Source organism: Oncorhynchus gorbuscha, linkage group LG16 (genome assembly GCF_021184085.1).
Source record: "Oncorhynchus gorbuscha isolate QuinsamMale2020 ecotype Even-year linkage group LG16, OgorEven_v1.0, whole genome shotgun sequence".
NCBI classification, from domain to species: Eukaryota; Metazoa; Chordata; class Actinopteri; order Salmoniformes; family Salmonidae; genus Oncorhynchus; species Oncorhynchus gorbuscha.
The window spans coordinates 32,457,540-32,480,636 of NC_060188.1; the positions used below are offsets into that span (position 1 = coordinate 32,457,540).

The 23,097-nt window shown below is 42.4% G+C and overlaps 1 protein-coding gene across 2 annotated transcripts in view; it reads left to right on the plus strand.

The window, feature by feature from the left end:
* The first annotated feature begins 364 nt into the window (after window positions 1-364).
* The window catches only part of lmx1al (LIM homeobox transcription factor 1, alpha-like), a 30,444-nt gene continuing 7,711 nt past the window's right edge, over window positions 365-23,097 (plus strand). For both annotated transcript variants that reach the window (XM_046304325.1, XM_046304326.1), the window contains exons 1-3: window positions 365-575; window positions 4,380-4,465; window positions 5,107-5,299. In XM_046304325.1, coding sequence (XP_046160281.1) covers window positions 532-575; window positions 4,380-4,465; window positions 5,107-5,299 — 323 coding nt within the window. In that variant the 5' untranslated portion in view covers window positions 365-531. The remainder of the gene's footprint in view (window positions 576-4,379; window positions 4,466-5,106; window positions 5,300-23,097) is intronic.

Sequence of the window (23,097 nt, forward strand, 5' to 3'; positions counted from 1 at the left end):
CAAATCTCATAAAAGTTCCTATAATGCAGCAGCACACTTTCATAAGATGATATGTAAACTGGGCATTGATGGTCAATGGCTTACTTTTTTCTACTGAATTCTACTGAATTTTTTTTAAAGTAATTTTATTGTCAATGCTAATGCCTGATGGTTTTGTTAAAACAATCAAATTATGTAAAAAGAACAACATTCATCACCCAATGGTGATTCCTTATTATCCAGTCTCCATCTCCACCAAATCCAAACACCTTATTCCAGCACAGCACATTATCACTACGTCATACACCCCCTCACCTTAAGAACCGTCACCGTTTCTCCTGCCCCCCTCCCCTCCTTCCACTCCCTCCATCGTTTTATGCACACCGAACTCCGGGCGCACAGTCCGCTTCAGAGCGACGGGGAGAAAAGAGAGCACACAATAATAGTTTGCCTTAACATGAAGCTATTTTGCTGCTATTCGATGTCTGGAGTTTGAAATAGGACTATACGACGCGTGCACATCCACGGACCGACTAGTCTTATGTTATTTTAATGCTACCGATAGAGGTTTCGGAAGGAGTGTGTTTCACCTCAAGGTATGTGCGTCCGCCGCCAACATCCAGAACGCGTCGACAGGTTGTCGGTGCTTTGCCAACCTCAATTTGCAGATATGTTGCCAATATAAAGTGTTACATTTTTTATCACATTTAACCAGGCCACCCCCTTTACGTGTCTTATTCTTCCTTGGAAATAGGAGTGATCCTACATCGGTTTCTTGATGGTATTATTTGAGGCTCATGGGAATTCCACCAAAGGTTTGACTTGTATCCAAGTGTGGGTTATGTGTTGCATATTGCCTGTAGCCTAATCGGCTATTTGACTAGCCCACATCATTTCATATTTGTAGGCCTATCAACTTTAACATACCCTACTTTTAAATACCCAAATAGTTTAGTGACATTTGACTTTAATCTTTTGTTGAATGGTAAGGTTGCCGATATACATCATAGGCTTGCGGTCCATAGCAAACCTTTAGTCCTTATCGATATTTTGAAATTATTATAGCCTATCTCGGGGGGTTTCAAAGCTCTCATCAGGGACCCCAGACGGTTCCAAAATTGCAACTATTCAGGAGCTAGCACAACTGATTCAGCTTGTCAAATAATTATCAAGCCGTTGATTCAGTAAGCTAGTTCAGGGCTACAACACAATTGTGGAACAGCTGGTGGTCCCGGTTGAGGGATTTGAAAACCGCTGGCATTTCCCATGTCTACTTGTATGATGATGATGTTGATGATTGAGTCTCGCTCCTCATCGAGTTTTATATTTCATTTCATTTGATAATAGCCACAACCTCGGTTGTAGCCAATGGTCCGAAATGTCAATGTAGGCATGTCTCTTCAATGAGTTGCTGAAATGTGGGGTGGTAATTATTCTATAAAGAAATAGACTATTTATCCCAAACAAACAAATAATAGTCTAACTCAAGCCTACACGTGTTTATATCAACATGTTGTGGAGAATATAGGCTACAGGGAGACGCAAATTGAAAAAGGCAGGGGTAGCCTAGTTATGTGAATATAATGGGGAAATATGATATCAAATGGTGATTAGCTTTATTGTGAACGTGTGCTGATGATCCAGTAATAACATAGCTCCAAGAAAATCGACTACATAGCCTATATCCACCGCATTTGCTGGCAATCTTTAATTGTAAATGTAAATTGTTAGTGCTATCCGCGATCCTTGTGACATCCCTACCCTAATCTTAAACCTTACCCTAACCTTAACCATAACCCTTACCTGACCCTGACCTTAACCTATAACTTTACTCAACACTTTAATTGTTGGCCTATCGAGCACATTCCCCAGACTTTGGTGTTAACATAACATATTTTAAAGTTTTGATAGCCCTGTCACTACACAGGGCCTATAGCTTTTGATAGCCCTGTCACTACACAGGGCCTATAGCTTTTGATAGCCCTGTCACTACACAGGGCCTATAGCTTTTGATTGGCCTATGCTTTTTATTTAGAGGGGGCGCAAAATGAGACTAAACCAGGTGTCCCTTCAGTTTTGTCCAGTATATTATCGGTATAACGTAAAGCTTATAGGATAGACTCCAGTCAAAGACTCCAGCCATCCTAGTCATAGACTGTGTGTTCTCTCTGCTACCGCACGGCAAACGGTACCGGAGCGCCAAGTCTAGGTCAAAGAAGCTTCTAAACAGCTTCTACCCCCAAGCCATAAGACTCCTTGGCATCTACTCAACAACATCTATTCAAATGGCTACCCAGACTATTTGCATTGCCCCCCCCCCTTTTTTTTTACACCGCTGCTACTCTCTGTTGTTATCATCTATGCATAGCCACTTTAATAACTCTACCTACATGTACATATTACCTTAATTACCTCGACTAACTGGTGCCCCCGCACATTGACTCTGTACCGGTACCCCCCTGTATACCGTCTCGCTATTGTTACTTTACTGCTGCTCTTTAATTACTTGTTACTTTTATTTCTTATTCGTATTATTTTTAAACTGCATTGTTGGTTAGGGGCTCGTAAGTAAGCATTTCACTGTAAGGTCTACTGCACCTGTTGGCGCATGTGTTTGATAGTAGTTTAAGGATATACCGTTCTGGTCCACAGTATTAGTCTGCATGAACCTTACAAAGTTATGAATAATAGACAGGAAATTGCAATCCGTTATGTGCTCTCGGAAATAGGCGAATAGAGACGCTCTCGCTTTGGCACAAGCAAGGCAACTCACATTCTATGACAGATAGTGTCCATTATAGCAGTTTGGTCGAAAACAAAATCATATTCCATATTGTTAGTAATATTATAGCCTATCTTGTAATCACTGTTGTGATCATTTGGATAATAATCCATTGAAATACATATTTGTGAAGTTATTGGATACAGTTCTGTAGTCTATGCACATGCATAGGCCTAAATTATTTGATTTATAGTAGGCTATTTTATTCGAGATTGTAATCCTTAATTCATCACAATAATTATTTCGATGTGTAATGACGGTGTAAATTACATTATAGCCTACATCAATTATGATTCATATTTCTTGATATATGAATCAGGTTTCATTTTTTTAAATTCCTTTTATTTTTATTCCCAAGCAGTGACACCCTCATTGCTCCAATGAGAGCAAAGGCATCTTGAAAGTCTATCAGGTCAATTTATTAACAAGTAGCCCACGGTAAGCGCCATATTCGATTAAGAATTGTTATCTGATACCCCAATAATTGAGAAATTATCATTTCAAGCCTAAATAATATATTTAAATATAATCGGTCATTCAGAACGGTTTGTTCCTTTCGAAATGTAGGGTATCGACTGGAATTAGATTTAGGCGTTCTTAATCATAAATATTCATTTAAAAAAAACTTAGGGTCGCTTTGATTTGGAATATTGTCAATTAATAAATAAATATGTTCTCGCTATGTTGCAATGGGCCTATTGATTACCGTGCATTCTTGAAATGTCACGATTTATGTAGATGAAGTTTGTGTTCATGGCATAGGCCTGAGAAGTCCAAGACTAAGTGTCGTGATGGAACAATTCTATAGTCTACCACAACCATTAGTATTATTATTATTTGTATTATTCTATTATTAACAGTATTATTATTAATATTGGTATTATTATTCAACGTATATTAATGAATCCCCATGCTTTAGTTGGAATTTAGATAGATTTCATAGATTTCTACGAATTTTATTCGACAACGTCATTTTTCTTTATTGAAAATATCACGTATTGCATCCCCCCCGCTTGTATGACCGTGTAGCGTCAGCAGGTCACGGGGTTTAATCCCGACCAGTTTCTGGTCAAGATTAGGCCAAAGCCTGATCTCCGGTTCGACCCCCAATCTGACTTCGGGTATCATATGATGCAAGTCAATAAACAGGAATGGGGCCACACACCACCAACGGCTCCAACGTTCAGTCGCAGTGGGTCAGGTGTTTAAAACTCTGTTGAGTGCACCGAATTGAGTAGCCTATTAGGTTAAGCACATTTATTTAATTTCCTAATCATTTATCCAATCCACGGCAATATTTATATTATATTTTATTCCTGTTGCAATATGTGCGCATTGCATGTCGACTGATCATGTAATTCATTTATACATTGGATATTAAATATGTTTTCAAGAGGACACTGAAATATAATATCCACGGTCATGTTTAGGCCTATAGCCTACGTGTCTTTCTTTCATTGACTTTTGATGCGTTTTATTTCCCCCTTACGGTATATTCTCTTTCTCACTTTTCGTCGACGACAACCTGCCCTCTATTTTTTCCTTCTACGCACTTGTTGTCTGTAGGCTTGTATTTAGAGGGTAACTGTCCCTTTTCTCTTTCCTCCTTCTCGTCCAGCGAACACGAAGAAGGAAGGAGGGCCGGGATGAAAACAGAGGAGACCCAATCATGTCTTCAGCAGCCTCCAGCCTCCACGCCATTCGGTGAGGAGTGAAATAGGACTGACATCTTGAGCCTGACTGGCATATAATGATTTTAACATTATTGTCCAATAATTAAATAAATATCCATGGAAATTTCAAAGGTTATAGTGACAGAAACTTTTACATTCTCAACTTTATATGTTATAAATGGGATACATATATGACAAATATGTAATACATTTTATATGTGATACATTTGATATGTAATACATTTGATATGTGATACAAATTCATTTGTATTTATCATGTGTATTACTATTTTTGTTGTAAATAAATCCTGGACCTTGCTGGGAAGTAATGTTGAAATGCTTTATTTAATTTTCATGCTTGACATTTACAGATCTGAACACACACACACACACACACACACACACACACACACACACACACACACACACACACACACACACACACACACACACACACACACACACACACACACACACACACACACACACACACACACACACACACACACACACTATACCCTCCGATGATGTGGACTTCGATTAAGGCAGCCCCCGCACCTCACTGATTCAGATGGGTTGGGTTAAATGTGGAAGCAATATTTCGGTAGAATGCATTCAGTTGTGCAACTGACTAGGTATCCCCCTTTCTCCTGTGTCCCCCTCTCCCCTCAGGTTCAGAACACAGGGGCGGAGGGGGCGAGGTGTGTGCGGGGTGTGAGTCGCCCATTGCCGACCGCTTCCTGCTGCGTGTCAACGAGCGCTCGTGGCACGAGACCTGCGTCAAGTGTGCGGTGTGTCTGAGCGCACTCAATGGGACATGCTACTGCAGAGACCGTCTGCTCTATTGCAAGCATGACTACGAAAAGTAAGAGAACGTCAATACTACTAAAATCCCAAAAGACACACAAACCTTAGTGTTGGCATTGTCTTAATCAGTGTTTTGTCACCTAGTCCTTGTGCCCCTCCTGAATCAGGTGTGCTGGTGTCGAGATAGAACAAACGTGTGAAATTATTTAGGGTCTTATAGGAACTGGTCTACATGGAATATGTGACAGAACAGATGTAAAATGTGTCAAACTCATCCCATGGAGGGCTGAGTGTCTGCGGGTTTTTGCTCCTCCCTTGAACTTGATTGATGAATTAAGGTTACATTAGTAAAGAGCTCCCCTCACCTGGTTGCCTAGGTCTTAATTGAAAGGAAAAAAACAAAAACCTGCAGACACTAGTCCCTGAATGTTTGGAGGGTATATACATGAAACACTGAATTGCTATTAGTGAGGATTTAAGCTAGCTCCACTTTCCTCTCTGATAAATATGACTTGGACTTTTTATCTGTCTGGGGTCTGTTTGTCAGTCTGTGTGTGTGTGTGTGCTTGTGTGTGTGTGTGTGTGTGTGTGTGTGTGTGTGTGTGTGTGTGTGTGTGTGTGTGTGTGTGTGTGTGTGTGTGTGTGTGTGTGTGTGTGTGTGTGTGTGTGTGTGTGTGTGTGTGTGTGTGTGTGTGTGTGTGTGTGTGTGTGTGTGTGTGTGTGTGTGTGCATTCAACTTGTGCGTGGGTGTGTGTGTGTGTTTGTATGTGTGTGTGAGATCCCCAGGGACGGACGGCTGAAGGACGTAGCCTGCAGGTCGTTATCATTGTTGTGAACAGTGTCAGACGACGTCCAGCCGCACAGACTCTCCCACTGTAGCAGACATCTGGAGGAGAGAGAGGGGAAAAAAGGGAGGGAAAGCTGGAGGCGAGAGAGGATAGGGAGGAGAGAAGGGAGAGGAGAGACAGAGGGATACGTGAAGAGGGATATAAAAGTGGAGACAGAGGATATGAAGAGAAAGTGAGAGAGAGTAGTAGAGAAGTTCTCACAGTTGCTGCGTCTTTGGAAATGATGTTCATAATTCCTAACTTGAAAACTAAGACGAGTGTGTGTACCGTTACGGGGGAATTTGGGTGAGGTGTTAGTAGGGGGAATTGGAGTGCGACAGATATGAAATGGTGTTGAGTTGATGAGTTCACTGTCTCACTCCCTCTAAAAGTGTCTGAAACTACAGTGCCTTCAGAAAGTAATCATAACACATTACTTTTCATACATTTTGTTGTGTTATAAAGTGGGATTAAAATGGATGTAATTGTCAATGATCTCCACAAAATACTCTGTAATGTCAAGGTGGAAGAAAAATTATAATATTTGTGAAACATTCATGAAAAAACACACAACTGTATCTTGATTATATAAGTATTCAACCCCTGAGTCAATCCATGTTAGAATCACCTTTGGCAGCGATTACAGCTGTCTTTCTGTGGTAAATCTAGAAGAGCTTTTGCACACCTGGATTGCACAATATTTGCACATAATTTTTTTTGAAATTCTTCAAGCTCTGTCAAATTGTTGCGAGACAGCCAAGTGTTGCCATAGATTTGCCACTCAGGAACATTCAAAGCTGTCATGGTAAGCAACTATATTTGGCATTGTGTTGTAGGTTATTGTCATGCAGAAAGGTGAAATAATATCCTGGTGTCTGTTGGAAAGCAGACTGAACCAGGTTTTCCTCTAGGATTTTGCCTCTGCTTAGCTCTATTCCATTTCTTTTTATCCTAAAAAACTCCCAAGTCCTTGCCGATGATGAGCATACCCATAACATGATGCAGCCACCAACATGCTTGAAGATTTGAAGAGTGGTACTCAGTGATGTGTTGTGTTGGATTTTCCCCAAACATAATGCTATGTATTCAAGACACAAAGTCAATTTCTTTGCCACATTTTTTGCGGTATTAATTTAGTGCCTTGTTGCAAACAGGATGCATTTTTTTGAGTCTTTTTTTATTCTGTACAAGCTTCCTTCTTTTGACTATGTCAGTTAGGTTAATATTGTGGAGTAACTACAATGTTGTTGATATGTCCTCAGTTTTCTCCTATCAAAGCCACTATACTCTGTATCTGTTTTAAAGTTATCATTAGCCTCATGGTGAAATCCCTGAGCGGTTTCCTTCCTCTTTGGCAACTGAGTTAGGAAAAACGCCTGTATCTTTGTAGTGACTGGGTGTATACTATCCAAAGTGCAATTAATAACTTCACCATGCTCAAAGGGATATTCAATATATGCATTAAAAAAAATCCCCTACCAATAGGTGCCCTTCTTTGCGAGGTATTGGAAAACCTCCCAGGTCTTTGTGATTGAAATGCATTGCTTGGCTGATTGACCTTGCAGATAATTGTATGTGTGGGGTACAGAGATGAGGTAGTCATTAAAAAAAATCATGTTAAACACTATTATTGCATACAGAATGAGTCCATGTATCTTATGTGACTTGTTCAGCACATTTTTACTCCTGAACTTATTTAGACTTGCCATAACAAAGGGTTTGAAAACGTATTGACTTAAGACATTTCAGCTTTACATTTTTAATTCATTTGTAAAAATGTCTAAAAACATCATTCCTTTTGACATTATGGGGTATTGTGTGTAGGCCAGGGACACATCTAAATTGAATCATCATTCATTTTAAATGCAGACTGTAACACAACAAAATGTTGAAAGAGTCAAGGGGTGTGTATTGAAGAGTTGCAAAGAAAAAGCCATATCTCAGACTGGCCGATAAAAATAAAAGATTAAGATGGGAAAAATAATACAGACACTGGACAGAGGAACTCTGCCTAGAAGGCCAGCATCCTGGAGTCGCCACTTCATTGTTGACCTTGCGGGTACTATTTAATGAAGCTGCCAGTTGAGGACTTGTGAGGCATCTGTTTCTCAAACTAGACACTCTAATGAACTTGTCCTCTTGCTCAGTTGCGCACCTGGGCCTCGCACTCCTCTTTCCATTCTGGTTAGAGACCGTTTGCACTGTTCTGTGAAGGGAGTAGTACACAGCATTGTACGAGATCTTCAGTTTTGGCGCTTTCTCGCATGGAATAGCCCTCATTTCTCAGAACAAGAATAGACTGACTGTCACGATCGTCGTATGAAGGAGTGAACCAAGGCGCAGAGTGGTATGCGTACGTTCTCTTTATTAAAAGAATGAACACCGAACAGACTAACAAAATAACAAACGAAACGTGAAGCTATACAATATAGTGCTGACAGGCAACTACACATAGACAAGATCCCACACCAGAAAGTGGGGAAAAAGGCCTGCCTAAATATGATCAACCATATCAGAGACAACAATAAACAGCTGTCTCTGATTGGGAACCATATCAGGCCAACATAGACATACAAAACTCCGAGACATACAAAAAACCCTAGACATTCAAAAACAGAGTACCCACCCTAGTCATACCCTCACCTAACCAAAATATATAGAAAATAGAGATGTCTAAGGTCAGGGCGTGACACTGACGAGTTTCAGAAGAAAGGTCTTTGTTTCTGGCCATTTTGAGCCTGTAATCGAACCCACGAGCATGCTCCAGATACTTAACTAATCTAAACAAGGCCTGTTTTATTGCTTCTTTAATCAGCACAACAGTTTCCACCTGTGCTAACATAATTGCAAAATGGTTTTCTAATGATCAATTAGCTTTTTAAAATGATGAACTTTGATTAGCTAACACAACGTGCCATTGGAACACAGGAGTGATGGTTGCTGATAATGGGCCTCTGTACACCTGTGTAGATATTCCATAAAAATTAGTTTCCAGCTACAATAGACATTTATAACATTAACAATGTCTACACTGTATTTCTGATCAATTTCATGTTATTTTAATGGACAAAAAAAAAAATCTTTCAAAAACAAGGACATTTATAAGTCACTTTAAAAAAAATGTGTCCATTAAAATAACATCAAATTGTTAATGTTTAAAATGTACATATATATATATATATGTATGTATGTGCGTGCGTGCGTGCGTGCGTGCGTGCGTGCGTGCGTGTGTGTGTGTGTGTGTGTGTGTGTGTGTGTGTGTGTGTGTGTGTGTGTGACTCTCTCTCTATAGAGTGTGTGCAGTGGCTTGCAAAAGTATTCCCCCCCTTGGCATTTTTCCTATTTTGTTGCCTTACAACCTGGAATGAAAATATATTTATTGAGGGTTTGTATAATTTGATTTACACAATATGCTTACCACTTTGAAGATGCAAAATGTTTTTTATTGTGACTGAGAACTTGAGCATGCATAATTATTCACCCCCCCCCCCCAAGTCAATACTTTGTAGAGCCACCTTTTGCAGCAATTACAGCCGCAGCCGCAGCCTAAGTCTCTTATGGTATGTCTCTATAAGCTTGGCACATCTAGCCACTGGGATTTTTGCCCATTCTTCAAGGCAAAACTACTCCAGCTCCTTCAATTTGGATGGGTTCCGTTGCTGTACAGCAATCTTTAAGTCACACTACAGATTCTCAATTGGATTGAGGTCTGGGCTTTGACTAGGCCATTCCAAGACATGCAAATGTTTCCCCTTAATCCACTCGAGTGTTGCTTTAGAAGTATGCTTTTGGTCATTGTCCTGCTGGAAGGTGAACCTCCGTCCCAGTCGCAAATCTCTGGAAGACTGAAATAGGTTTCTCTCAAGAATTTCCCTGTATTTAGTGTCATCCATCATTCCTTCAATTCTGACCAGTTCCCCAGTCCCTGCGGATGAAAAACATCCCACAGCATGATGCTGCCACCACCATGCTTCACTGTGGGGATGGTGTTTTTGGGGTGATGGGAGGTGTTGGGTTTACGCTAGACATAGTGTTTTCCTTGAGGGACAAAAAGCTAAATTTGAGTCTCATCTGACCAGAGTACCTTTCACATGTTTGGGGAGTCTCCCACATGCATTTAGGCAAACACCAAATGCTGGGGGCAGTATGTTTTTTCAGTAATGACTGAATTTTGGGGTTTTTTTCTTAGCCAAACGTGATGAACAAAACGGAGCGATTTCTCCTACACAAATCATCTTTTTGGAAAAACGGAACATTTGCTATCTAACTGAGAGTCTCCTCATTGAAAACATCCGAAGTTCTTCAAAGGTAAATGATTTTATTTGAATGCTTTTCTTGTTTTTGTGAAAATGTTGCCTGCTGAATGCTAGGCTTAATGCTATGCTAGCTATCAATACTCTTACACAAATGCTTGTGTAGCTATGGTTGAAAAGCATTTAATGAAAATCTGAGATGACAGTGTTGTTAACAAAAGGCTAAGCTTGTGAGCCAATATATTTATTTCATTTCATTTGCGATTTTCATGAATAGTTAACGTTGCGTTATGGTAATGAGCTTGAGGCTATAATTACGCTCCCGGAAACGGGATTGCTCGTCGCAACAGGTTAAGCAATGGCTTTTTTCTGGCCACTCTTCTGTAAAGCCCAGCTCTGTGGAGTGTACAGCTTAAAGTGGTCCTATGATCAGATACTCCAATCTCCGCTGTGTAGCTTTGCAGCTCCTTCGGAGTTATCTTGGGTCTCTTTGTTGCCTCTCTGATTAATGCCCTCTTTGCCTGGTCTGTGAGTTGGTGGACGGCCCTCTCTTGGCAGGTGTGTTGTGGTGCCATATTCTTTCCATTTTTTAATAATAGATTAATGGCGCTCTGTGGGATGTTCAAAGTTTCAGATATTTTTTTGAACCCAACCCTGATCTGTACTTATCCACAACTTTGTCCCTGACCTATTTGGAGAGCTCCTTAGTCTTCATGGGGCCGCTTGCTTGGTGGTGTTGCAGACTCTGGGGCCTGTCAGAACAGGCGTATATACAGTTGAAGTCAGAAGTTTACATACACTTAGGTTGGAGTCATTAAATCTCGTTTTTCAACCACTCCACAAATTTATTGTTAACAAACTATAGTTTTGGCATGTCGGTTAGGACATCTACTTTGTGCATGACACAAGTAATTTATCCAACAATTGTTTACAGATTATTTAATTTATTATTCCCTATCACAATTCCAGTGGGTCAGAAGTTTACACACACTAAGTTGACTGTGCCTTTAAACAGAGTGGAAAATTCCAGAAAACAATTTCATGGCTTTAGAAGCTTCTGATAGGCTAATTGACAAAATGGCTTAAGAAGAACAAAGTCAATGTATTGGAGTGGCCATCACAAAGCCCTGACCTCAATCTATAGAACATTTGTGAGCGGAACTGAAAAAGTGTGTGTGAGCAAAAGGGGGCCTACAAACCTGACTCAGTCACACCAGCTCTGTCAGGAGGAATGGGCCAAAATTCACCCAACGTAATGTGGGAAGGTTGTGGAAGGCTACCCGAGATGTTTGACCCAAGTGAATCAATTTAATGGCAATGCTACCAAATGCTAATTGAGTGCATGTAAACTTCTGACCCACTGGGAATGTGACGAAAGAAATACAAACTGAAGTGAATCTCTTATTCTGACACTTCACATTCTTAAAATAAAGTGGTGATCCTAACTCACCTAAGACAGGGAATTTTTACTAGGATTAAATGTCAGGAATTGTGAAAAACTGAGTTTAAATGTGTATGTAAACTTCCGACTTCCGTTTAGGTGTGTTTGGCTAAGGTGTATGTAAACATCCGACTTCAACTGTATACTGAGATCATGTGACAGATCGTGTGACACTTAGATTGCACACAGGTGGACTTTATTTAACTAATTATATGACTTCTGAAGGTAATTGGTTGCACCAGATCTTATTTAGGAGCTTCATAGCAAAGGGGTGAATACATATGCATGCACCACTTTTCAGTAAAAATTTAGATTTTTGGTTTAAAAAAAGTAATTTCTCATCGAACCAGCTCGAAGTTCATAACAAAAAGGGAGACAAAGTGGAGATAAGGAATAACAATATATTTATTAACTGAAGTAAACTAAAGACAATGAACAATGGTTTGTGTAGTCAGTTGTCAGTAGTGTAAGCGAGTGTTTGCGCGCATAAATATGATAATGAGGGGTGTTGAAAGGTTCCAAAGCAAACAAACGGCCACAAAAATGCCACAACCAAAATCCATAAGTGTCTGCATGGAGAGTCTCCCCAATGATTGAGGAAGAGGTGTATTTATCCTGGGACACCCAAACCCAGGTGTGTCCCATTTCGCCGATGACCCTCCCGGCTCCTCCCACCGACATCCTATTAAGGAAAACAAGAGCAAAGAGAAAGAATTCGGCAGAGTGGGAGGGTCGTCACACCCCCGTCCCATAAAACTGAGGACCAACAAGGACCCCGGAAAACCATACCAGCCTCTGCGTCCCAAATTGACCCAACCTCTGCGTCCCAAATTGACCCAGCCTCTGCGTCCCAAATTGACCCCGCCCCTGCGTCCCAAATTGACCCAGCCTCTGCGTCCCAAATTGACCCAGCCTCTGCGTCCCAAATTTACCCAGCCCCTGCGTCCCAAATTGACCCAGCCTCTGCGTCCCAAATTGACCCAGTCTCTGCGTCCCAGATTGACGAGGGGGTACGTGTTCACACTTTCACTTGCCCCAGCAACCTTTGCACACAGGAAGCAACGTTTAAGAGGGAAGAAGAAAACGAGACCAGGAGGGAACAGACAGGAGCGACTGAAAAGGACAATCCCAAACAATGGTCCGTCATGTAGACATTCAGGAACAGGGCGTACAAGAGCACATCCGCAACAAGCTCAAACGAAAAGAACATCTCAGGGTCCTTCTCATTAAATTTTGGCAACACCAACATCATTTTAGACGTTTTTTCACTCATTTCAATCTTGTAGTGTTCAGCGATCTGCAACAGTTGTTCTTTAGTACATCAATTTAGCAGTTCCTCTGATGGAAAGCAAATGAACACGTCTACGTTAGACACCATAGTCACAAGTAAATACAAAAAAATAATCTCGCCCCCCCCCCTGAACCACTAGAAGAAAAATGACAATCACAATGGGCACCACAGAAGAGAGATGAGATACATATGGAGCTTCCCCAAAACCTACAATAGCTCCACCTGAGTCTTTTTGCGGATTTGTGGTGGGTAATTACGCACTGTAGCCCACTTGGGGGGAAAAAAAGAAGCAAGCTGGCAGATTCCTCCCGAGCCATAGATGTGCCCCAGAGACAACTGCTCAGTCCACGGACACCACACAAAAATAAACAAAATAACCATGCCTAACGTACTCCAAAGTGAAACACGTCGCCAAGCCTAACGGGGGATAAAAAGGCTATAGTTCTGCGTAGCAAGTTTCACAACCATACCCAAATTTCCCACTGAGGAACATAGCCGATTGTACTCGCCTCAGACCGATGTCTCAACAGGAAGTAGAGTAAGAGTCTCCAGCCTGGGCAGGGGCCTGGAAACTAACCAATATACTCTCCAACGCAGCATACAACCAACTAGCCACCGCTGTGGCAAGTTACCCAAACAAAGGCAGCCAGCACTGGGTACCAAACATTACAACTCAAAAGCTGTAATCAAAAGATGCAAACAAAATCACCTACAGAGTTTTCAAACATTAACTCCACATTGTCTCCCGAACACACAACACACTAGTAAGCCCAACGACACTAGTGTTAGTCCTTCATAATGCAACAAAGTGCTACACGCCAAAATGTCTAGGAACCAACATTATGATCCCGGACAAGCCTCCACACGTCACGAACCGGCTCAAAGTTCACAATAAAAAGGGAGACAAAGTGGAGATAAGGAATAACAAAACATGTTTATTAACTAAAGTAAACTAAAAACAATTAACATGGTGTGTGTGTGTGTGTGTGTAGTCAGTAGTGTAAGTGTGTAGTGTGTAGTAGTGTGTAGTGTGTAGTAGTGAGTGTTTGCATAAATGTGATAATGAACGGTGCCAAAACAAACAAACTGGCCACAAAAATGCCAAAACCAAAATCTCTAAGTCTGTCTGCATGGAAAGAGTCTCCCCAATGAATGGGGAAGAGGTGTATTTATCCTGGGACACACCCGAGCCCTTTCGTTTACTGGCCCAACGCTCTAACCACTAGGCTACCTGCCTCACAATATAGTGGGTATATGATGAGTCTCTCTCTATATAGTGTGAGTACAGTATATGTCTGTCTCTGTGAGAGACTTGGCACACGTCTTTACTGGTGACCTTCAGAAGATTAGTAACAATGTCTCCTTGTGTTCCCTGCAGTCACTCCATCAGCACCTCTCTCTCACACACACACACACACACACACACACACACACACACACACACACACACACACACACACACACACACACACACACACACACACACACACACACACACACACACACACACACACACACACACACACACACACACACACACACACACACACAAACCACTCCCCGGCTCCCCCTCAACCGTGAGCAGGTGTGTGTACTGTATGATGTACGGGAGGAGTGTGTATGAGAATATGGGTTGAGTGTGCGTGTGTGTTTGTGTGTCTAAGAATTTAGCAGAAATAGTGGAAAGCTTGAGATCTGTTTCTTTGCTGTAACCCTTTGCGGTCTGGAGTTGTATGTGTGCGCTGATGTTACTTACTTAAAACCTCTTGATACTACCCATCCCGGATCCGGGAGCGTAATCATCGCCTGAAACGAATTAGCATAACGCAGCGGACATAAATATCCCTAGAAAATATTCCTGTTCATGAAAATCACAAATGAAATATAATTGAGACACAGCTTAGCCTTTTGTTAATCACCCTGTCATCTCAGATTTTCAAAATATGCTTTACAGCCAACGCTAGACAAGCATTTGTGTACGTTTATAATAGCCTAGCATAGCATTATGCCTTGCTAGCAGCAGGCAACCTTGTCACGGAAATCAGAAAAGCAATCAAATTAAATCGTTTACCTTTAATGAACTTCGGATGTTTTCACTCATGAGACTCCCAGGTAGATAGCCAAAGTTCATTTTTTCCCAAAAGATTATTTTTGTAGGCGAAACAGCTCCGTTTGTTCTTAACATTTGGCTGAGAAATCGCCCGGAAATTGCGGTCACCACAATGCCAATTTCTTTTCCAAATTAGCTCCATAATATCGACAGAAACATGGCAAACGTTGTTTAGAATCCATCCTCAAGGTGTTTTTCTAATATCTATTCGATAATATATCCGTCAGGACAATTCGTTTTTCTCTAGGACCGATTGGAGTAATGGCTACCTCTGTACTTTACGCGAGAATCTCTCTCGGATGTGACGCCTACGGCTATTCTTCAACAGAAATGCAAAAAACTACTTCACAATGCTGTAGACATCTTGGGGAATACGTAGAAAGCGTACACTCGTTGATGGTACATTCACAGCCAAATAGGGAGTCATTGGAACGCAGCGCTTTCAAAACCTGGGGCACTTTTCCGGATTGGAGTTTTCTCAGGCTTTCGCTTGCAACATCAGTTCTGTTATACTCACAGACAATATCTTTACAGTTTTGGAAACGTTAGAGTGTTTTCTATTGAAAGCTGTCAATTATATGCATATTCTAGCATCTTTTCCTGACAAAATATCCTGTTTAAAACGGGAACGTTTTTTTTCCAAAAATGAAAATACTGCCCCTAGAGTTCCAGGATTAAGCATAGATTCAATCAGTTTATACAAATGCGATTTGCATGTCTGCGATGGGTATAACACGGGAAGCCGATTGGACAGTTCCAACGCAGTTCCACCTCCGACATCGCCTAAATGAAACAATATACCGCTATGCAGAAGTTGGTTATCGCGGGCTAAAGTCGATCTGATTGAATCGAGCCCTTACTGTATCATTCCCATAGCACTCTCATATTGACCTTGCAGTGACCGACTGGGTCTCCTAAACCCAGATCTCCTGTGTTAGTTCTAAGACTGTGTTAGCCTGCAGAGCTAAGCCTAGGTATTAGCTTGGGGAGCTAATCAGGGGTTAAGTTGTGAATTCGGAGTTGGGAGTTTATGGTTGGAACTGGATTTAGGGTTAGGGTTATGGTTGAACTGGGATGTGGACTTGAAGCTAGGGTAAGGGTAGTGGTTGAAGCTAGGGTTAGGTTTACTCATTACGTGAGGAGCATAGTTCTACTCTGCTGTGCCCAGATGTTTGCCTCTTCCCGCTACAGTATCTATGTCTAGCCATTGTTTTCAAATATTTTCATATTTGTCTTTTTTCTTAGACGAGAGGTGTGTGTGTTTACTGCAAACAATTTCCAAGAGACCGCTGCCCGTACAGACTCTCCAGTATCCCCCTCACACTCTGATACACACACACATGCATACACACTCCACACACACTTCCCACAGAGTGACAGAGAGCAGAGTCTCTAGGCTGACCCAGGTCTCAGACCAATAAAGGCCCTGCGCCCTGGGGGCCCGGCGGGTGACTAGAGCCTGGAGGAGCCTGGAGCCCAGGTTCAATATCAGTCTGGAGTAGGAGGCCTACCCCCTCCCACCAACACCACCACCAAGCAGCACATAGCCTGCTCCTACTGCACACACACATGGAGTGGATATCAACATGTAGGACACTACAGTGGACATCACTGTCTCACCATAGCTGGTGGTAAAACACCATTGATTTTTTTTTAGTAGTAGAGACATTGTAGAGAGAGAGACCGGAAATGATAGTGAGAGGTTTGTGTGGAAAGTACGGCGGGGCTGGGAATCGATTCCACACTCACACAGGCATCTGCACCCAAGGTAACTGCTAGAGCCGACCCTCTGGCCCTGCAATGCTGGCTCTAATAGATCACTCTGTGGGGTGGGGGACAAGGAGACCCTGTCTGGAGCAGGGGAGATAGGAGACTCCCACAGTCACACGGGAGCGGAGGCCCCAAGAGTCACAGCCAAGTCCAATGTTCACTGACCAAACAATCTCTCAAACTGCCAGGCCAGAAGCTCACCTTCTCATCTTACGTGGTTCTATGTGGAATCCCTGTTGTACTATGCTGGGATTGAGAACAGAGAAACCATAGGTCTTCCACACAGATACAGCATCTCTCCCACCTGTCCCCCTCACGCTCCTCCCGCCTCCCTCTCTCGCTCCCCCTCTCTCCATTACCTCGTTCATCACTGTCTGGTTTGTAATAATATTTCTCAATTCCAAACCTCATTTCCCGCTCGTTGAGATTGATAGCAGTGATGACACCAATCAGTTTATCTCTCCATTTATCCCTCGTTTTCTCTTAATCGTCTCTCCGCTCAGCGCCTCTTTGTGTCTCAGGACGGGAGGAGAGGGAAGGTGGGGTGGAGGGAGGGGGTTGATTGGACACAGCGCTAATTACCAAATGTACTCAGCCACTCCAGTGATGACAAGCCTAAGAGAAGAACTATACATGCACAGTACCTGTATATAGTTATATTCTGTATATACCATAATATACAGTATAACTGTGCTAGGAGATGGATAGTTAGTTAGTATGCACAGTGGAAAGAATGGGTTAAATCAAGCATAAGACATTCTGCCCCATACTGCTAAAAGATATATACTGCTAAAACATATATACTGCTAAAACATATATACTGCTAAAACATATATACTGCTAAAACATATATACTGCTAAAACATATATACTGCTAAAACATATATACTGCTAAAACATATATACTGCTAAAACATATATACTGCTAAAAAAGATGTGCCAAAACCCACAAAGCCGATTAATCAACACAACTGCAGCAAGCCTAAATCAAATCAAATCAAATGTATTTGTGTAGCCCTTCTTACATCAGCTGACATCTCAAAGTACTGTACAGAAACCCAGCCTAAAACCACAAACAGCAAGCAATGCAGGTGTAGAAGCCTACTGTACAATGCGGCACACAGTCAGAACCGAAGCATAGCCTATTGCAGCCAATGATATCCATTCTGAAGAATTATTTGTAGAATTGTTAGGAATTCATCCCATGTGTTTGCACTCACTATAGTTCAGTCTGAGGGAGTGTAGGAGTGTGTTAGGGATATGTTGTTGCTCTTGGCTCATACACAGTCGTCCACAGGGGGTATGGTCAGACAGACAGACGGACGGACGGACGGACGGACGGACGGACGGACGGACGGACGGACGGACGGACGGACGGACGGACGGACGGACGGACGGACGGACGGACGGACGGACGGACGGACGGACAGACAGACAGACAGACAGACAGACAGACAGACAGACAGACAGACAGACAGACAGACAGACAGACAGACAGACAGACAGACAGACAGACAGAGCCATGTTTAGTACTCCATATACAGATTGAGGAGTAGTATTGTGGTTTTTAACGCAATATCTTGTCTCTATCTGAAATGACATTAAATGTAATTTAAAATATTTCACTATAGTGCTCCATATAGGGAACAGGTTGCCAGTCTGGTCAAAAGTAGTGTCTCTATATATAGGGAAAATGGTGCTATTTCAGACAGTCCTTCTGTTCCACCAGACACACAGTAAGGGTTCTCATGTCACCTCCCAGCTCAGGTCAACAGGTGATGCAGGAGAATGAGAGAGAAGAGGTAGGAAGAGAATAGAGATGGAGAGACAGAACCTTACAGTGATTTATATCACGGCAGGCATTGTGTCAAAGCTATGCAGAGAGGAAGGACAGAAAGAGAACAGAGAGGTGACTGAAAACGAGAAGAAGTTGGAGAAAGTTGATAGAGAAGATAAATTGCAGATCGGGGGCGTGCATGGGGTAAAATAAAAAGAAGGAGATTTAGGAGGAGATGAAAGCCATGGAGGAGAAGACAGAAGAGCAGGAAGGTGAGGTGTGTCTGTGTCACCCCCTAGTAATATTGCCAGGGTTTTTGCATAATGCCCGATGAGCCCCAATCATCTGGCCTCCCCCACAACAATTTCATTACAGACAGCTAATAAATGTTTCATGGAAGAACAAGCTGCTCGCCTCGCCGTTATTAAATCTGAGATAATAAAAGAAGAGCGAGAAAAGGAAAGATGGGGGGGGGGACCCGAGAGAGGGAGGGAGGGAGAGAGACAGAGAGAGCTAGAGAGAGAGCGGTGTCAACATTCTCAAATCGGGGGGCTGTATCTCCTGTTTCTGGGGCAACGGGTCCCCTCCCCTCCCCCTGCTCCCTCCCCCTTGCACCCCGCTCCGCCAGAGAGAGACAGGAAATGAGAAACCGCCAGACAGGATATTGCGTTCTGGTGGCCTGGGGATTAGCTGTTTTATCTAAACACACACACACACACACACACACACACACACACACACACACACACACACACACACACACACACACACACACACACACACACACACACACACACACACACACACACACACACACACACACACACACACACAGAGATTCATCTATATCCTCGCACACATCCACGCATTCCTCTCACACTCTCCCAAGCATCAAGCACAGTGTTCTGCACAGTTTTCAGTCGTTACTCTTTGCAGGTATGTTCCATGTGGTCATGTTATGCCATATCTGAGCTGTCATTAAAGGGTCAAATCTTTCAGTCGAGATCAGATGTGGAGTATCTCAAGTATTATCAGGAACAGTGTAAATAGTTGAGAAAAGAAAAGTGTACGGAGAGACTGGTCTGCTAATCATTAGCAATAAACCTTGATTTTGTATTTTAGACTAATCAGAGGGTCATTCATACCGTATAGCTCAAAATGTTTGGGAATCAAATAAGACTGTCTGATGCACGTTGTCTATAAGTACACATAGGCTTTGAAGGAAATGGCTTCCATCTGCATATGATTGCAAGTGATTTCTGTTTGTATATCACTGTTCTGTGATGTACCGTGTCTGAGACGCATACCAAGAAATGCTGGGTTAAAAACAACCCAATTTGGATTATTTGGTAACCCAGCACTGGGTAAGTATTGGACAGAACACATGCTGGGTTATTTTGACCCAGCCAGTTGTTTTTTGGGTTGTTTATAATAGCAATAATGTACCTTGGGGACAGTGGTGTAAAGTACTTTAAAGTACAACTTAAGTATTTTGGGGGGGGGGTATCTTTACTTCGCTATTTATATTTTTGACAACTAATGTACTTTTTACTCCATACATTTTCCCTGACACCCGAAAGTACTTGTTACACGATGAATGCTTAGCAGGTCAGGAAAATGGTCCAATTCACGCACTTATCAAGAGAACACGTAGTCATCCCTACTGCCTCTGATCTGGCAGACTCACTAAATATAAATGCATTGTTTTAAAATTATGTCTGAGTGTTGGAGTGTACCCCTGGCTATACGTGAATTTAAAAAATTAAAAAAATTGTGCCATCTGCTTTGCTTAATATAAGGAATTTGAAATTATTTGTACTTTTACTTTTAGCAATTACATTTTTAAAAAAATATTTAAGTATATTTAGAAACAAATAATTGTACTGGGTGACTTTCACTTTTACTTGAGTAAGTTTTTACTAAGGGGTGTGTACTTTTACTCAAGTATGACATTTGGGTACTTTTTCCACAACTGCTCGGGGGTTTGTGATTTATGGCCAATATACACTACATGACCAAAAGTATGTGAACACCTGCTCGTCCAACAGCTCATTCCAAAATCCTGGGCATTAATATGGAGTTGGTCCCCTTCTTTGCTGCTATAACGGCCTCCACTCGTCCGGGAAGGCTTTCCACTAGATGTTGGATCACTGCTGCAGGGACTTGCTTCCATTCAGCCACGAGCATTAGTGAGGTCGGACACTTAGACCTGGCTCGCAGTCAGCGTTCCAATTCATCCCAAAGGTGTTTGATGGGATTGAGGTCTGGGCTCTCTGCAGGCCAGTCAGGTTCTTCCACACTGATCTCTACAAACCATTTCTGTATGGACCTCGCTTTGTGCACAGGGGCATTGTCATGCTGAAACAGGAAAGGGCCTTCCACAAACTGAATCGTCTAGAATATCATTGTATGCTGTATCATTAAGATTTCCCTTCACTGGAACTAAAGGGTGTAGCCCAAACCATGAAAAACAGCTCCAGACCATTATTCCTCCTCCATCAAACTTTACAGTTGGCTCTATGCATTGGGGCAGATAGTGTTCTCCTGGCATCCGCCAAACACAGATTCGTCCGTTGGACTGCCAGATGGCGAAGTGTGATTCATTCATCCAGAGAACACGTTTCCACTGCTCCAGAGTCCAATGGCGTCGAGCTTTACACCACTCCAGCCGACGCTTAACATTGTGCATGGTGATCTTAGGCTTGTGTATGGCTGCTTGGCCATGGAAACCCATTTCATGAAACTCCCGGGGAACAGTTCTTGTGCTGACGTTGCTTCCAGAGGCAGTTTGGAACTCGGTAGTGAGTGTTGCAATCGAGGACAGACAATTTTTGCAAACTAGGTGCTTCAGCACGTGGCGTTCCCGTTCTGTGAGCTTATGTGGCTTACCATTTTGTGGCTGAGCCGTTGTTGCTCCTAGATGTTTCCACTTCCTGATAACAGCACCTACAGTTGACCGGGGGCAGTTCTAGCAGGGCATGCATTTGACGAACTGACTTATTGGAAAGGTGGCATCCTAGAACGGAGCCATATTAAAAGTCTGACCTCTTCAGTAAGGCCATTTTACTGCCAATGTTTGTCTATGGAGAATACATGGTGGTGTGCTCAATTGTATACACCTGTCAGCAATGCATTTGGCTCAAATAGCCAAACTAATTTGAGGGGGTGTCCATATACTTTTGTATATAATGTACCACGTTGCGTCATGCATAAGAACAGCCCTTAGCCATGGTATAATGGCCATATACCACACTCTCCTCGGGCCTTATTGATTAATTATAATAAGGTATATCACCTTATTGCATCCCACCAGTGGGATTTACATAAGCTTTTAGGGAACTCATACACTTCTGTAAGCTTCATTGAAGCTAAACGTGATAACTATACAACAGAACAGATTAACAGGAATGACATTGACTCTCATGGGTGGCCAAAAAGAACTATCTGAAAGCCACACCCCTACTAAACTAGGCCTCCTGTTTTTGAATGCGTGCATCTTAGTGTGTGTGTGTGTGTGTCACGAGTGTGTGTGTGTGTGCGTGTGGACGTGAGCATGTTTGTGTGCGTGCCAGTGTGTGTGTTTGCGTGTTTGTGGTGGTGGCGGAGGGAGCGGTATCGTGGGGAATGCTGGGAAATTTTAATAACACAGGAGCAGTGCAGGGAGATTTAATAAAAGGAGATGATGTGATTACCGAACCCTGGCTCTGAGCCATCCTGCTTCACAGTGCAATATCCGCTCATACACACACACACACACACACACACACACACACACACACACACACACACACACACACACACACACACACACACACACACACACACACACACACACACACACACACACACACACACACACACACACACACACACACACACACACACACACACACACACACACACACACACACACGCACACGCTCACGCTCACGCTCACACATACACACCAAAATAAAATTATACTAAAGCCATACTAAGATTGTAACATCCAGATTCACTGTAAAGATCCCATACCCACAACCTCACCTAAACTTACATTTCCAATATGCTAAGACAAACATCCACTGATAGCTGACAATACAAAACCCAATGCACATTTTCACTAATCCATTCACATGGATGGACACATACCGAACATGCATGCTTACACACATAGGAGCAAGCAGCACCAACGTACACATCAGCATACAAATAATACATGCATAACAGAGTCTTTGCTGAGATCTGAGGACTTGCATTCGCTCCCCAAGCTAATGTCTCAGCTTTAACTCAGTAGGTTAACAGTCGTAACCTACTGCCGTGCAAGAGACTGGGGTCCGAACCCTGTCAGTCTCATTGGTGCGGTGAATTGGGGAGGTCAAAGTGCCAACCAGGGTGAAAAGTAACC